Source organism: Anneissia japonica, unplaced genomic scaffold (genome assembly GCF_011630105.1).
Source record: "Anneissia japonica isolate Jap-2015-1 unplaced genomic scaffold, ASM1163010v1 scaffold3934_len446420_cov169, whole genome shotgun sequence".
In the NCBI taxonomy this organism is placed as follows: Eukaryota; Metazoa; Echinodermata; class Crinoidea; order Comatulida; family Comatulidae; genus Anneissia; species Anneissia japonica.
In genome coordinates this window covers 406,531-424,652 of record NW_022723069.1, presented here as the reverse complement: position 1 = coordinate 424,652, position 18,122 = coordinate 406,531, and the positions used below count along the sequence as shown (strand labels likewise).

Genomic DNA, 18,122 nt, shown 5'->3' with positions numbered 1-18,122 from the left:
GTCACATATATATATATATATATATATATATATATACATATATATAAAGACACTTTTTCCATACAACTGGGATAAAGGTACTTGTCATTGATGAGCTATGCTTGATGTAATTATTACATGTTCCTATTTGAGCACTGTTATTAATATTATTATTATTACGTAAAAGAATGTACCTGGCGGTTATTTAAATCTGACCGTGAAGCCTCTGTGGCCTAATGGTTGTTAAGCTCGCCTTGGCAACGGAAGTTTGCAGGTTCGAATCCCGTCGGAGTAATTTTATTAACACAATATATGTTTTTTTTTTTTATAGGACAACATTCGCTGAGAGCTATGCTACACGATATACTATCATATCCTTTATTCGAACACTTAATTTACCTTTCTTTGATGATAAATAAATAAATAAAAACTCTTGAAAGAGTTGTCTAGTATTGCCCAAAGTAGTTTATTGAGTTCACGAACCAAGATTAATAGTGAAATCAATTCAAAGAAAGAAAACAGACTTATTTGCAACAATTATACTACTCCGCTTACCTGGAAAACAAACTCTTCGTTCCATGATGGCGTCTTACTCTTTCGTCTTATTTTCGATTGTCTGTGATTTTCAAAGTCCGGATGAACGAATAAGCTGACAAATACATCACGTGATGAATTTCTCCTGGATTTGCAAGGGGGATAAGTAATGTTTGCTAAGTTTACGATAAGCTGCTCAACTGTCGGATCATATATAACTGCAAACCAAAGCCGTCCGGTCGAACTTGGCGGCAATGCACTGTCTTGATGATCGTCATCAGAAAATCTGATAAAACAAAGTCTTGAAAGTAATTTCTATAAGATAATTAATAACAAAAGATATACATATATATATATAAATATAAACTACTACTACACACACACACATATATATATAGGCCTATGAGAATAAAATTGAATATTTACACATATATATATAAACAAATAAGTATATATAAATATATTTAGTAATATATATATATATATATATATATACATATAGATATAGGCCTATATATACATATATATACTGTATATATATATTATATATATATATATATATTATATATGTGAGTGTACTTTGTGGAAACTCATTATATTATATAGCCTACATTAAGTGTTGAGTCTTCATCGGCAAAAATCATAGTTAACAAGACGAAAACACGTAGGTAGGCCTATACAATATATTAGAAACGAACACAACAGTTTCGGGCTTCGTATACCGTACTCGTGCGGATATGCACCCGGACGCTTAAATATTTTTTTGCACTTTTTGAGGGGTGTTTATTCAAATGGAGCGCTTATGAAAACAGAGTGGAAATTAAAGGGGCGCTTGTGAAAATTGAGGGGTTTTTATGGGAACTTGAACAATTCAAGGGGAAATTTTTGAATAAAACAATTATGCCTATAAAAGGACATCTGGAAACCAAAGATAAACAAATGGTTCTGGTGAAAAGATAATTGTCCAGAGAGCATGGCTCATGACAAGAATGCTGAGAGTAAATATTGGTGGTGGTGGCGGAGGTGGTAAGCTTGTTGGCATCTGCCGAATGAGATTCAGCATTATCATTGCAGGGTTTCTTGCAAACTCAGATGAAAACGTGCATAGGTGCAAATTGTAGGGAAAAGAAAAAGGGAAGTAGGACTAGACAAGTAAGAAGAGGAACGTTGGAAAGATACTGTTCAGTGAGCTCACATATGTCCAGGAGAAATAGCCTCATTTTGAAATTGACATAAGAAGAAAATGTGAATCCACTCCACAGCTGAAATCATGCCAATCACAGTCCCAGGCAGCGTGACTACTCACAATTTTTGATATACCCAATGACTTGGTCGAAATTACCCAAGATTCAGCAAAAATTGCCCAAAATTACCCAAGCTTCCTGAAAATGCATTAAAATTTGAAAAATACGTGTTTTTCGCATGTATAGTTTCCCTTTAGTTTAATCTATAAACCAATTTTTTTTTTAATTGTAATTGTTTGTGTTAATTATTAAAATTAATATTCATGAGGTGTTAATACAGATAGAAAAATATGCCCTCAGTCGGCCAGTGTTATCAGTAGATCAGTGATCAAGTTTTATTATGAATGCATTAATTAGGTAAGATCAATGGCAACGCAAATCACAAATAAACAATTCTGAACCCATGTTTATAGCAATTAACAGTGTTATGTGCACTTCGTTGAATTTTGCTTAAATTGAATGGACTGAAATATACTTTGTTACTTCTTAATTCTTCCTCTATGACAAAAATATTTAAATATTTTCTTAGTAAAAATAAAATACCCAAGGATTTGAACGGAATACCCAAGAACCCAAGACCAAGTCAAAATACCCAAGATCTTGGGTAAATACCCAAGCAGTGGTCACGCTGGTCCCAGGATTGATTGGATTATTGACTTTCTAAAAAAAATCACATGATATTGGGGCGGCGCTTATTCAAATTAGATGGGGCGCTATTCGCACGAGTACACAATACATACATCATAGAGTGCTATGTAACACTGGACGTAATATCAATATAAATTAATTAAATGATGGAAACAGTGCAAAAACATAGGAACAAATAATCGTATCAGGCCAGCCCTTGAACAAACAAAAAGCTACTTATGGTACGGTAGTATTGTAGAGCGCCTTCCCCAATAAAACCGTCTCAAGTCAAGGCGCTGACAGTTTTGTTAAAAATATGTCTCCAGTTATAAGCGACACTGCAAACTACTCAATACAGCCTTCGTGCACAGGCTACTTACTGATAAAGCATCGGTTCAATCTCTCCTATGTCATGCTGATGGTTATGGCACCCATCAACGCATGAGTCGCATAGCTTTATTCTGACCTCATTGGTTGGCAGCGTGAACTCAATTGGACTGTTGTCAAGGAATGAGCTTGAGGAACTTGACCGCGACAGGCCGTTTGAAGGAAGCTTCAGATAATCAGTTCCAACATTTTTAACGCTAGAAAATAAATAACATTTGTAAGTTTAAACAAATATAATTTATGACCCTAATATCAAAAATGTACATAAATATTTAGACCTACACTTATTCATAACTGACATTATGTAATATGTCACGTATGAACCCCGACATATATATATATATACGAAGATTCAATGTGGATAATATTTGTCCCATGATGATGATAACGACAATGATTTACAAACATGATTCAGAGAACGTAGAAAAAATCTAATTGAATATAAACGTTTTAGGGTATTTGCTATTATCTCGGGAGTGTCGCCAGCTGGGGGAAAGCTTCCCCCTCCCCTACGTCGTTGTGAAATCCACAATTAGTCTGAGAGAAAAAAAATGTACATGTATCGTCAGTAGACTCTGAAATCGATTAAAAGCCCTTGAAACCTCTAAATTGTCATATCTTTTGAAATTCGCCCCCTGGAACACTTTCGAGAGATTTTGAGCGATGCTCGAACACCTCCACAAGATTTTCGTAGGGGACATCAACCCAACTTACCACCCCCACCACCACCCTTGTCGAGTCCTCGGATCCCCCGTCGGGCAAATTCTGGCGCCACCACTGTATTATTTTAACATTAAATAAATTAAAGTGGAGCAATTTTACACAGGACTAAATACATAGGCCTATATGTAAAGCAATATTGGTATGAGATGATCAACACAAATTATCAAAATTACATAAAACACAATAAAATCCATATTTCGTATTTAAAAGCTAATACCAACAAAAACGTAACGTTTTTTGTTTGACACACAATCCGGTAGAAAAGGCCGGTCATTTCTATTTTCATATTGAACATGTAGGCCCATCTGTCAATTACCGACACGAATTAGATCTCGATTTTTCTTTCATTTTAGAGTTAAAGACTTTAATCGCGGATTTAAGCCATTTGTATTTGATAATGGACACTTATAGTAATATTTTGTGAACTTAAGAACACTTACATTTCAGTGGTTGACATGAGCGCTTGTTTCAATATGATTTCCTGGTTCATAAATTCGTCATTATCTCCTCGCCTATTCCAACGCAATATGACGTAAACAAATAGGAGAAATAACACGGAGACGATAGCACAAGTTACTGGCGGCACAATATAGATTAAAGCTGTGAAAAGAAAGTACATGAATTGATTATAAATAATTCTATTTTTGGTTATTTAAATTCAATTTGTTCGTCAAACAGCGACTAATATGCCACTTATCTAAAAGAGTTTTATTGTACTTTTACTTTGTCATGGTATAGAAGCCTCCTTGTCTTGGCCCTAGATAACGTTAATTCTACCACCGCCAAACACAAGAACAAGTCTACTTGAATCACTGACAGAATACAATGATTGTGCTAGAAACTCTGTCCAGCTCTGGCTGAAAAAAAGTATCTAGCATGTGTCTGGACACGATAAGAAGATCGGACAGTACACTCGCCACTTACAGAACGGTGCTTTGAACTAGTAAAAGTCCTGCTGTGACAGGAATTGAACCCAGTATACTAGGATTAGCAGGCAAGCATCTTAACCACCAAGCTATACAACTCGTTTTTTTTTTTTTTTTAATTGAAAGTAAAAAAATAAGAAATTCAAATCATGATATTGTTATTTTGTTGAAGTAATTAACTCGACAGAAAAAAACATAAAACATATTAGCAACAATTGCTTTCAGAATTGAAACCCACTAATTCCTGCAAACGACTACAGTTAAAAGTTTTCAAGAAGTGTACGCCCGGCGAGAGGAAAAGAATAGTGGCCTACTTACGGACAACCATAATCATCAGGACGCAACGGAAATATTATATCGGAGCTCGGTGTGGCAGTGAAGACCATAATATCTGAGTTTTAAGTAATTCGAGTGACAGTTACACACTGGGATATATAATACATGTTGTATTGACAATGAGGGCATATTCATATGAAGCGCGTAGCTATGGCAACTTACCTCCAGCTGTTGATACAGAGCGCATCTGATATCCGAGATATTTTTAGAAATGTATCTACAATGGTGTTTGGTAGTATGTATATATTGTCCTACATTACTGTATTATTAATATTAATATTGTAATATTATCGATATTAATTCTTATTATTATTAGGGAGTTTATACGAATACGTAATGTTCATTATCGTCATTTCTGCCTAAAACATATATATATAAGAGCGGAATATGATCATTGATTCGTGTAAAAAGCATAGGTGGCCTACGTTGTGAAGATATGCTACGGTAGGGGGCCGGATTGACTAAACATTTGATGACGCAGCCATATTGGTTACCGTTTCAGTAAAGCCTGCAAATTATTATTATTATTGTGGCCCTATATTATTATTGTTATCATTCACATTATTACTGTATTATATAAGTATATACGGCACTACTTGATATACATTTCTATATTTAGCTCATGACGCAATGACGGGTATCCCATCATTCCTCCAACCGGATTTACTCTTACAAGTACTATTATAGAGATGATAGGAAAGTGTCTACTTGCCCGCAAGAAAGAAAGTCACATTTTGTTTTTCTATATTATAATGAACACATCGCGTGTATGTAAACCAATTGATACATAACTTCGGGTGAGATCGCTAATCAATATTAGGAGACAAATCAACATTTACAAAGCTAATAATAATGCGTTCTCAATTGAATAACTTCAGCTGAGTAAACACTTAAGCAATGTTCAGGCTATCAAATTTGATTTCACAAAAACATGTTACATGCCTAAAAATGGTCATGATGACATCACATCATGACCATATATAGGCATATCATGACTATATATGGGCAATCAATATTTTTTTGTCAAAGCAAATTTGACAATCTGGACAGAGCATTAAATTTTTACATTTCCAACAAACATTTCTAAATCAGAAAGTTAGTTGTCCACTTCTATTAGAGGATTATGGCGCAGCGTGTAGGGCGATGAAAGTTCAATCGGAAGGTCGGGGGTTCGAGACCTGTGCTCGTCACACTACTTGTGTGTTTGGGCAAGACGCAAGACACTTTAGCTGCATTTGCCTCTCTTAATCCAGGAGTATATTAAATGGGTACCTGGGAGGAGGTGAATAATTTGGACACGGAATCAGAAAGTGCTCATTACACGAATGTTGTCCGGGGATGGGAGGAGGTGGCACGTTGTGTATGATTGATTCTGTATTCAATGATTCAACAGTTTTCTGGATATGTGCAATTTATATAAATCTAATAAAATAAAAATTTATAATAAATATTAGACAGAAACATTTTGAAGTCCAGAGAGTGAATCATCGCTATAGGTTCTTTCTTGGTGAATTGTTAAACCGGGCCTATTTTTAAATTTCACACAGATTTTCTAGATTTATTTTAGGAATTGCAAAAAAAAAAAAAGAAGAAAAAAAGAAAAACCTTAAGGATATATAAACGATAATTTGGCAGATTTTTTACACATTGTCCTTTTCAAAGTTTCGTTTAAGAGTACTTGATTTAAAAATTGAGAACTCCAACTTCGTGCTACATACGACACCATTTCATGTAATATTTAATGCTGTTATTCAATCGTATAAAACTTCTATAAAACCTCTTAAATTTACGCAAAAAGGTGCGCCATGTGCAAGGTCTTTCATAATTTCCGAGTTCCTACGTCACCACTATGTTCACGGGAATTGCTCCAATTACTAACGTCAGGAAACGGACGTAGAAAAACGATACGGAAATGCATCTAGACCCATAATAGAATTCACATTATTTAAGATCCAGGATAACATGTTTTCCATCAGAAATTCACAATATTGCCTATATTGTTCCTGGACAACCGGAATTTATCAAATTATTGATGCATATAGGATAGAAAAAACCCCCAAAACCATTGATATTTATCCCACCATATAGTTTTTACATTTCACAGCATAATGACCCATTACTTTAAAGATGTATATTAGGGTACTGTAATTACAAACTCAACTTTCAAAGCACCGTAAGTATAGGCCTAGCTATTGTGGATAATGGCACCGCTTTTTATCTCGACTCGTTAGGAAATCGTGTGAGCACGTTCAATTTTTTGAACTACACCTTCCCTGGTTCAGCTGGCTTTCACCATGTTGAAAAACGACATACTGACCTTTAACGTCATTCACTCCTCTTCATTTTATTGGTTTCCTTCGCTGCTACTTGGACTTTTGAAAAAAAGATAATGAGCGGCCTAATGACATTATTATTGTTCCTATTACTGATTTGTGGTTTCGTTTTCAATGTAGATAATGTTTGCACATCACTTTTCTAAAAATAAGTGTGGTGCAGAAGAAAGTACAATTGCCACACTGGAACTAGTTGTAATTTCTATTAACACAGCTTTTGTGTACACAGTACACGTTTTCAGTTGAATAAAAGCAATATATACATCTGGGTGAACTTTCAAAATGTCTGCAGGATTAGGCACAAATGCAAAGGCATGATTAAAAATGTAACTCTCTCTAATAGGCGCCGCATTTCTGAAGAGAAAGGCACTATAAAAACAAATAAATAATGTAAAGTAACATTTGAAAAATCAAACTAATTTTTATACAGTTGAACTTGCTTAAGTCAAATCCAAAGTGGCATTGAAAAATTGTTTAACTTAAATAAAAATACGACTTACAGATCGTTAACACAACAATTTAGCATGTAAATAAGATTGACTTAAAGAAATTATTTGAGTTAGGCAAGTCGGCTTAGGCAAGTTTAACTGCATTTAAGTACGTTAATAATAACTTTTAATTGAAAATTAGAACTAATAATGTTATGCCTGGAATTGTGCAGTAAAGATCCTTCAATTGGCTGGGTAAAAAGCGTACTTTATCTGTCTTTTATTCGAAGATGTCCAACAGTTGTGTACAAGTAATTCAATGTATTAATTTGCCAAAGTGTATATTTTGATGGCCATAAATTCAAATATGCTTTCAAGTTGGAGTGCAACCTACAAGATAATCACTGCCTTCAATATATTTAATTTCATTACAGACCAAATATATAAATCATTTTTATACAATAAAGTGCAAAGACACATTCACCAAAAAAATTTGTAGAGTGCATAGACAGAATTTATTCTCATCCTTATAGTTTTATTACAACGTTTTTGATGTGAAAGACATGATTTGGACCCATCCCTTTTAGTACATAAACCATTTTTACATCAAAGCATATATGGTTCCTTATAGCATAATGATAATAAACAAGATTTATTCTATAAAAAATCCATCATATAAAAACAAAAATTTAGCAAAGCTCGGTCCAGTATTAAAGGTAATCATGTAGACAACTGCTACAAACAAAACTAAACATTGTAAAAAATATACATATCAAAAATAGATCATTGTAAATAATCAAATGGATAAGTAATACAAGTTTCTTCAAAAAAATATGTTAAAAAACACAGAATTTAATGTAATTAATTCACTGTTACTCATTATTCTACATACCGTATTACAATAATTTTAAGGGGAACATTGCTTTCTAAAATGAAAATAACTTAATATGAAGAATTCCAAATGAGGTGATATACCTATTTTTTATTATTTTTAACATGATTATTTATATTATTTATTCACAATTTTTACCCTTCTTCAACGTGCAATTTCTGCAGCCCTTTTATGAGCATATTCGCTAAATCATCAATTCTTTTGTTATATTTATCCTTAACTAAATCCCCATTGAGTAACATTGGGTAAAATTCCTACATGGAAAGTACATGATCTAGTAACCTTTCCAGTACATGTTTTGCAAGTGCTACCGTATATATACATATTAAAATGGAGTGGATTTTAACACTTGTACATTTCCCCAATTGAGTAAAAGTACTGTGGATAACGTCATCATAAACGGAGGAATCAAGCCGAATTGCACATGCATGCACACGCCCTCGGCTAGTCATTCTTGGTGGTGGTGGTGCTGGTGGTGTGTATCTTAGAAATTTTCAGTGCGACAAATACTTTATAAGGAGCCACTAATCTAGGCCTACTTAAGCTAGGCCATATGGCAATTCTGTAATTTTGACTATCTGAGGGTCAAATTCATCCCCAATTCTCTCAAATTAAACCTAGGCTGAGCTATGTGGCCCAGACGTTAGAGCGACTATTACTAAGCTGATTGTACTGGGATAAGTACTGAGACATGTACCGGCCAGGGAGTATAAATATTTTCAGCCCCAGTTTTTATGATAGGTGTGCATTCTTAAGCAACTGCCCTGCAGTAGTCGCTACGTTATTAGGGATGAAACAAAACATAGTTGAGTGGCAAAGCCCTATTCGCATAGTGCGCCTATAAGCTAAAAATTTAAGTACAAAATACTAGCACAAATAAGAATGACAATTTAAGCCGAGAGTATGTGCATACGCGAACTGATTTGACATAATCCGATCAATTTATCATACGTTTAAATGACAATATTAAATATATCCACAGCCTTAAAGAAAAACTTAAGAACCCAAAAAGACCTAACTTTAATAGACATACTCATAATTATGAGATTTAGCAAAGAATATTGTCAAATAAAAATTAAGAAACCAATTTAAAAATATGTATGATAGACCAAATGATGATCGTATTTAGTTGCACCAGTTTATACAGTAAACCTTATTAATGATTAACATAATACACCAAAACTGGATGAAACAAATTATACACATAAAAGGCTCATAAAAAAATAACCAGTATTTAGTTGGTGATTATTGATACAAAACTTTGTCCACACTTGACAAATTTGGGCATGATGGTGTGATATATTACACCCAAATATTGGCAATTTTACAGTTACTTGGCACATAAAATTTGATAATAGTGTTAAGACAAAGCTTTAACTACCCGATAGATATAATGTAGTGTACACCTAGTTTGCCTAAAGGAGTGCGTAGGTAACTATGCCACAGTGCGGGTTTTTCAGCTACATTTAAGCTACTACACTGTAATGTACAAAAAAAAATAAAAATAAAATAAAATACAGATAGGTATGTGATACATTGATTAATTAATGCCATTGGTTAATTGATAACACAAATATGGTAAAATATGTCAATTTTTGTGTGTGCATATTATGCTCTATACAGAATTATGAGTTACAATTTATACGACCAAAGAAACTAGATTATTTATATTGAACATTGGTTGAGCACGACATAGGAAATAGCTATGAGATAACCTTTCATCTCAGGAAATCCTATCAAATAGTCTATCAAATGCTCTACCGTTAATGTTACTAAAAAATATGAAAGGGGTTAATGTTAAAAAAAAATAATTAAACCTTCTCGACATAGTTTGATGGAAGCATTCCGTACTGGCCTGTTCGCTGTACTCTACCTTCCATCCAACCGTCATCAATAACGGTCACTTCAATGATATAATCTCCTTCGGCAAACGACACCTCGTCATCATCAGCAGCAGCGTAATCGTATAGAGCTTGATACTTTGCCTACGAAGAATAATAAATGCAAATTGTTATGTATTAAGGTCTGTTTACACTATGACGATAACGATCAACGATAAAAAGCCAAGAAGCAATTGTTCATATACAAAATAAAAGAAATAAGGAGTTTCCACGCTAGCACGATTCAATAACAATTTATCGCATATACAATACAAAAAATAATTTCACAAATCAAATAAAATTAGGTCAAAATCATGGATAAACGATAAAATCGTTTTTACTACTACGATTTGTGAAGATTGATTTGTGAAGATTGATTTAATATGTGAAAATACTTTTTATCGTATACAAGATAAATCATTATCGAATCGAGTTAATATGGAAACTTCTCTTATTTCTTTTATTTTTTATATGAACAATTGCTTTTTAGATTTTTATTGTTGATCATTATCGTCATCTTTAAGGACAAAAAATCACTTTTCAACACAGACGAACACAAAACAATGTGGTTACTATTGAGATTTTTGGGTTGATGCACCATACACTATTTTCCGAATCTTTTTCTGATGCGTAAAGTTAGAGACAAAAAGGGAGATTAAATTAAAGGAATAAAGAAGTGGAGGTAGAGTCCGAATTCAGGTATATATTTTTTTGTATAAAGCTTTGTGAAACCTATCAAATTTTATTTGACAAAAACATGAGAGATACCTAAATATGGTCATGATGACATCACATTATGACCATATATAGGTAGTTGATGCAGGGGTGGGACCAACAGATCCCCATTTTGCCAATAAATTTTGTAATCCCAATACATAAAAATGCAATGAATTGAAATACAGTAGAACCCCATTTAACAGCGCACCTTCAGGACCAAAAAAAGCGTCCCCTTAATAGGGATGTCTCCCGAATAGTGGTTTCCTATTCAGGGTGCACTAACCAAAAACGTGAAATTGTTTTTGGCATGTTTTCATACAACAAATATTTATTTTTTGTAATTTTATATTTATTGACATAAGAATTAAGAGTAAAATTAGAACAAATTTATAGCAATAATTTGCAATGCAAATACACAAAACAACGATACATGTTCCCAATATTATTTCATGATGCAATGCTATGACAAAATCTTTCTTTTTTAAACAATGAGCTTTCTATTCGATGCATGTATCATGAATAACGACTTAGAAATGAGAGTGCATGTTATGGTATTGATTAGAATTCTATATAACAGTAGATGAAAAACAAAGAAAAAGAAATCCCCAGGTGGTTGACATTATAAATTGGTTTATGAGTAGAGAGATTAGACGACCCACAAGAATAGATTTTGTTTTTTTGTTTTCTGTACAGCACATAGCGATCACGTAATTTATGCGCTATACAGTACAAGTTTCCAACCATTACTATTAATATGGGTTAAATATGTATTGATTGATCATTTGGCACACACAGAAAATGTCCCTGTCCCCTTTTAGGGGTGTCCCCTTAATAGATAAAAAAATATTTTCCTTTGTTTCGCAGAAAAGTGTCTTTTTAATAGGCATGTCCCCTGAAAAGGGGTGTTCTGAAGGAAGGGGTTCTAAGAGGAAACAGAATATTAATACATGACCCGCCTCTTAAAAGGTAACTTCAGAGATGACAGTTCAACCTATTAAAAAACTATTATGCTAACCTGATTTGAGGATTGAGGTGGCACCGGAGGCAGTGGTTCATGAACAATAGAGGGCAGCGGTTGCTGGTATGGAACCGGGTCGGGCTCCCGGGGTGGCTGTGGGTATGCTGGTTCTGGTGGTTGGTATCCTCGGATTGGAGGAGGAGCTGAAGACGGCGATGAAGGTAATGCTGAAAAAGTACACATAATAATTTGGGCATTAAACTCTGCAGACACTATCAAGCTTTATGTGAAAAAGACGATGAGATGGACTTGGTAGACTTGGAACACAAGATTTTTTCATATTTTTTCCATGTTTTGAATAAATTTTGTGTTCCAAGTCTACCAAGACGTCTTCTCATCGTCTTTTTCATTGAGTTATGTATCTAAGGAATACACATGGATTACATCATGCTCTCTCTCTCTCTCTATATATATCTATCTATCTATACAGTGTATATATATACATATATATCTATCTATTGACCACAATGCCAGTTGGAGCGACAAAAATCGCAAAGATAAAGAGAATCACTGGGAACTTTTACTTAAAACAACCACACCATTTGGACTCAATATTAGGAATGTTCTCCCAGTAAAACAAATTAAACCAATGGCATTTCAATTTATTCTGGATAAATCATTTGGCTTATTTATTGAGGCTTGCCTCTAAAGTTTAGTTTTGGCCTTCCTGTTTACTTGTTTAGGCTGTTTATTCTAATCTCACCCAGCCTATTGTTTCCAATCATGCTTGCATGGAATTCTCACTTTATACCATCTAGCTTTTTCTACCCTCACCCACTCGCCACTGAGGAAGGACTAGTGTTGTCCAAAAGCTCTGGTTCTATTTCTGGCTGTTTACTTACGGTTACTTTTTAGCTGTTGCTTATCATTTTTGTATCTCTACTGAGATCCAGCCATTGTTTCCCACTAGTATATATATAATATATATATATATATATATATACAGTGTATGTATATATATCGTGTATGTATATAGTATATATATAATATATATATATATATATATATACAGTGTATGTATATATATCGTGTATGTATATAGTATATATATAATATATATATATATATATATATACAGTGTATGTATATATATCGTGTATGTATATAGTATATATATAATATATATATATATATATATATACAGTGTATGTATATATATCGTGTATGTATATAGTATATATATAATATATATATATATATATATATACAGTGTATGTATATATATCGTGTATGTATATAGTATATATATAATATATATATATATATATATATACAGTGTATGTATATATATCGTGTATGTATATAGTATATATATAATATATATATATATATATATATACAGTGTATGTATATATATCGTGTATGTATATATATATATATAGTATATATAGTATATATATATATATATAGTTATGTTCAGATGAGTTAAGAGTAAAGTAGCAATTTACAGTACTTCTTGTAAGCTCTAAGTAGTGCCTGACCTTTGGGTTAACTTCTTATAGACAATTCACTTCAAAGAAATTTCATGAAAAATTGTGCTACTTTTGCGTGCACAAGGAATGTATGGAATACGTGCACAGAGCAGCGCTGTGTAGTATGCACTTGCTTCTGAGCTTTTATCATGACCTCCAAATATTTTCAGAAGATAATTACCTACAAATCAGTGCCACAACATCATTTCCTGAGTGTGTAAACCTTTGTAGACACGATGTTTTCATAATTGTTTAACAATTTCAAGAATTTGTGCTGCTGAGCGAGACAACAAAAGTGGCAATTACCACTTCCGGAAAATTTGCATAGTTACTTCTAAGTTTTGTACTAACTTTGATATAAAAAGGACAATGCTCTGGGTAAGCATCGTGTGCAAACTTGTCCTACGTAACATGCACATATATTTGTTCGTCTGTTGTGGAAGGCTGTCTGAACAAGGCTAACAGCAATCAGTTCTATATACTTCGATCAGAAGACTGAAGTTTTGAAAGATTGTCAGAGGATGAAATAAATAAAAATAATTTTTTTTTTCAAAGTAAATTTGATCGGTCTGCGTACAAAGCATCTAGGCGAAGATAAAAGAAATTATTTACAATGTATGAAGGGTAAAAAGGATAGATGGCGACCTTTGGTCATTGATGAAGGTGCTATCTTGCAGTTGTTAGAAGTACTGTATACTTGCGATGTAAACAGTTGAGTAACAGATTGAATGCTTTTTATACAGTATTCAATTGAACAATCCTGAATGTCAATCAAACTTGACAACTAACCAATCAAAAAAGTGCCAGGAATATATATATATATATTAATCATTTATATTTTAATTAATTAAAAAATACCCTCACTCTAAAATGAGCGATAGGCTTCATTGATAAGCAAATAAATTTGTTAAAACTTACGGACAGCTTTCTTACTCTGACTTGTGTAACTGATCTAGAGAAAGACAAAATTAAATATTATAGAATAAGAATTTATTCACACTTACCCCTCTATACAGTACAACATTCTCACATTATTACCCCATATAAATCTTACATACTGTATACATACATACATACAGTATGTACATATATGAATGAAATATATCCCACTCTGTAGCAACTGCATCCAGGGTTGCAAAAGGGGCACTCGCAAACCCACTGATGTCAGACAGACTTATCTGTAGATCGATGGAAGCTAACTATCCCCACCTCTGAAGGTTAGGAATACGTTGTGGACATTCTAATAATTATGGTAATCAGATGGTGAAGTACAAGCCTGGCTTAAGCCTAAAGCCCTTAACACTTTGGCTGCCAACGACGAGTATACTCGCCCACAGGGTATTGCTGAGGGTGCCAGGGACGAGTATACTCGTCAAAATCGGGGTAATATTCTAGCATTTATAACTTCTTTGTTATACTGTACATTGTAGAATCACAACTCAACAGCTGCTAGTTCGCGGAAGATACACCTAGACGATAACGTACAAATGACGTATGTATGTTTATGTTAGCCTATTAATGACCTTATGCGCCCAAAATCAGATATTTTTCTGTAGTTTTTACGCCCTTGTATACTACAAATCTCCACCCATAACACAGCTTCTTAAAATTAAGGAAGCGATGGACATTCAGTGAGCCCTCACTAAACACACGGTTATACCATATAAATTTAACTTTGTCTTTCTGAATTTGTTCCATTTCTCATTACAGAATTTATTTTTGGTAAACACCAAAGACAACCCATAAAAGTCTGAAGAAGACTTATTTCCAGTGGAGTCCTCCTGGTGGTGATTGGGCAGTACACCGGGAAACAATACCCTAGTGTACTGCGTACTTTAAAATGCATATCGGCCATAATGTACACGGGACCAACAGCTTAAACGTCTCATCCGAAAGATGGTACGCTATAACTTGCATTTCAGCCCTCCAGCTGAAATACAAGGAGAGGCAGCGATGGGAATTGAACTGGAGACCTAGAGATCTCCACGGTTCAGCAAACAGTGGCTACCACCAGCTAAGCTGCTCTCTCTATTTGGTTCTGGCGCTGTTGCAACGTACTCTGAGACACGCTGCAACAAGAACTTGTTGTACCATTAAAACACAGTGCAATACTTGAAAATCCATCCTTGATAAATGACACTTTTGATTTTCTTTCAAAATGTTTTGTATGCATACCTGGCTTTGATTCTTTGATTGCTGAGCAAGGCGTTTGTTTTCAGGTGTGTCTGCCACTTGTGTAAATTTGGTTGTTGGATAATGACTAAAAAAAAAAAATATTAATCAGTACCAATTAATTAAATATTCTATTTCATGATTGAAACATTTCCAAATAGATTTGAAATATAACAAGTTATAATTAGCAATCCAATAACCATGTATTACTGACATGGAATGCTTATTAAAAAATAACTATTTCTTAGCATGCAAATAAATTATTAAACTTGCATACATTATACAAAATAATGAATATTCATGAGTGCAGTGAGTTAGAAAATGTCATGGAAGATTGAATGTCAACAACAGACAACAACAAACTTACGTGTTACAATATGGCTTTTTTGAATAACCTTTGTAGGTCTTCAATGTCAGCTTCAGGCCACATGTTTCGCATTGAAAGCACCCTTTATGCCAAACCTGGAAAGAACAAACAAATAAATTTAGCCCTTATATTCATACAAGTAATACAAATAGACAGGAATATTTGAATCTTAAAAGCCCTAGTAGTTATAGTATCAGTAGTGTACAGCCCCCAAACCAAACATTTTTGACTTGAAAACGCCATGTTTTTTATAGCCTGACACCGATCATTTGTAAAAAGCAATGTTAAAACTGAGGATAAAGTGTCTACAGATGAAGTGTCTTCACCACCTCAGCTGAGGAGAAAAATTTATGATTATGGTTGGAAATGGCACTCTCAGAATTAAAAAAATTTGAGTATATAACTTTCTTTTTCCTCCTGTTAAAAAAAATTATTTTGGGAGTGGGGGGAGGGCTCTCCCCCTGAATCCACCAATGCAGTAGCTCTCTGGCTAACCCACCTAATTATTCATGAATCATTGCGAATACATAATAAGTACAGTTCTGCATGACTTCTAAACATGGACAAAAACAGAAGGAAATACAGACAAAACGAGTTCCTGCCGCTAATCCATGATATCCTTCAGTACATATTAAGTAACAGTCTTAAACCTTGTCCAGAAATCAACATTTTTTTGACAACAAAAAAACATGTGACATGCCTAAATATGGTCATGATGACATCACATCATCACCATATATAGGTACTTCGTGACTAAATATGGGTATACAAAACTTTTTTGTCAAATAGAATTTGGTAGTCTGTCCTCGATGAACAGAAGACGGAGATAAAGGATCTGCTTAAAACCTCCCTACGTTCAGGGGATACATGGTAATCATTTAGTAATTATGGTATGAAAAAAGATATTAGAAAAAGCATAGCGGTACTAGCTTAGACCGAGAAGATATGTGGGTTGGCCTGCGTACCCAGTCCATAATTCAAGCAAGCAATGCAACTGTACTTCAGTCTACTACAGGTAGTAAAGTAGGCCTACTCTGTTAAGTCTGTCTCTTATACACATCTAGATGTGTGTGTAGGCATAGGCCTAAGTACAGTAGAACATACTACAGGTAGGCCTACTAGGCCTAGGCTTTTGTTGTAAAAGTTGAAGTGCATGTAAAGTTGAAGTGCATGTACAGGATGCGCCATAGGCCTATATTTAAAAATATACATTTTGTTAATTATTATTGGTTGGCCTGGGACGGACCTAGGCAGGCAGGCCAGCTTTATCGTCGGAAGTCCTGGGATTCGAAGATGACGTCCGTGCACGTTTACAAACGCCATTGATTAGAATGAAAATAGACACGCTAAATTTCGTTGTTTTGTTTTTTTTTGTTTTTTTTGTTTTTTTTTTTATGAAAGAAAGAATTTATCGAACATTTATCTACATAAAAACAAGAATAATATTGTAGAAATTGTATTTCTAAAGATGCATGTAATTCATGTTTTATTTTGTAGACAATAAATATTCAGTAAAATATACTAAAAACGATTATTAATTCAGAAATGTGCATCTCAGCTATTATTAATCAGTAGGCTATGTATTATGTTATAAAGTCTTAAAATAATAATTTCGAATTATGCTATATTTTGGGCTCTGACTTAATTTAACGATGGCCCTATCAGTAGTAATGACAGTATTTGTGCTTTTTTTAGCCATGTAGTAAAATAGTACTATTATTATGAGAGTCAAGAAGAAGTAGTAGAAGAAGAAGAGGAGGAGGAAAAAGAAGAATAGCTTTTTTTTTTTTTTTATAATAATAAACGTGTTGTGTATATTGATATTGATTATGCGATGAGCTTTTTTTTTATATCTTTCGGTGTGATTTAAACATGCCAATTCTCAGAAAATAATTTCTAATTTTATTATATTACCACCTTGTCATTACATAGATCTTTTTCAAAACATAGGCCAAACTGCTGTTATAACATTATTATAGACCCATTAAACACAAAAACTGCTCTGGCTTCGGGGGCTTCGCCCCCGACCCCACCGTGGCCCTAGGCACCTGAACCCCACCAGGGGTGGAGACAGCGGGGGGGGGGGG

At 33.8% G+C, this 18,122-nt stretch overlaps 2 protein-coding genes across 2 annotated transcripts in view; both read right to left on the bottom strand.

Moving 5' to 3' along the window:
- Nucleotides 1-5,070, bottom strand: part of LOC117112089 (synaptotagmin-15-like) — an 8,691-nt gene extending 3,621 nt beyond the window's left edge. Inside the window, exons 1-4 of the mRNA XM_033255139.1 lie at nucleotides 4,739-5,070; nucleotides 3,935-4,094; nucleotides 2,765-2,968; nucleotides 535-799 (exon numbers count right to left, since the gene is read on the bottom strand). Of these exons, the coding sequence (XP_033111030.1) occupies nucleotides 535-799; nucleotides 2,765-2,968; nucleotides 3,935-4,094; nucleotides 4,739-4,754 (645 nt within the window). The 5' untranslated portion in view covers nucleotides 4,755-5,070. The remainder of the gene's footprint in view (nucleotides 1-534; nucleotides 800-2,764; nucleotides 2,969-3,934; nucleotides 4,095-4,738) is intronic.
- Nucleotides 5,071-8,009: 2,939 nt separating this feature from the next.
- The window catches only part of LOC117112090 (LIM and SH3 domain protein 1-like), an 11,344-nt gene continuing 1,231 nt past the window's right edge, over nucleotides 8,010-18,122 (bottom strand). Inside the window, exons 2-6 of the mRNA XM_033255140.1 lie at nucleotides 16,036-16,130; nucleotides 15,672-15,756; nucleotides 14,415-14,448; nucleotides 12,022-12,191; nucleotides 8,010-10,394 (exon numbers count right to left, since the gene is read on the bottom strand). Coding sequence (XP_033111031.1) covers nucleotides 10,221-10,394; nucleotides 12,022-12,191; nucleotides 14,415-14,448; nucleotides 15,672-15,756; nucleotides 16,036-16,130 — 558 coding nt within the window. The 3' untranslated portion in view covers nucleotides 8,010-10,220. The remainder of the gene's footprint in view (nucleotides 10,395-12,021; nucleotides 12,192-14,414; nucleotides 14,449-15,671; nucleotides 15,757-16,035; nucleotides 16,131-18,122) is intronic.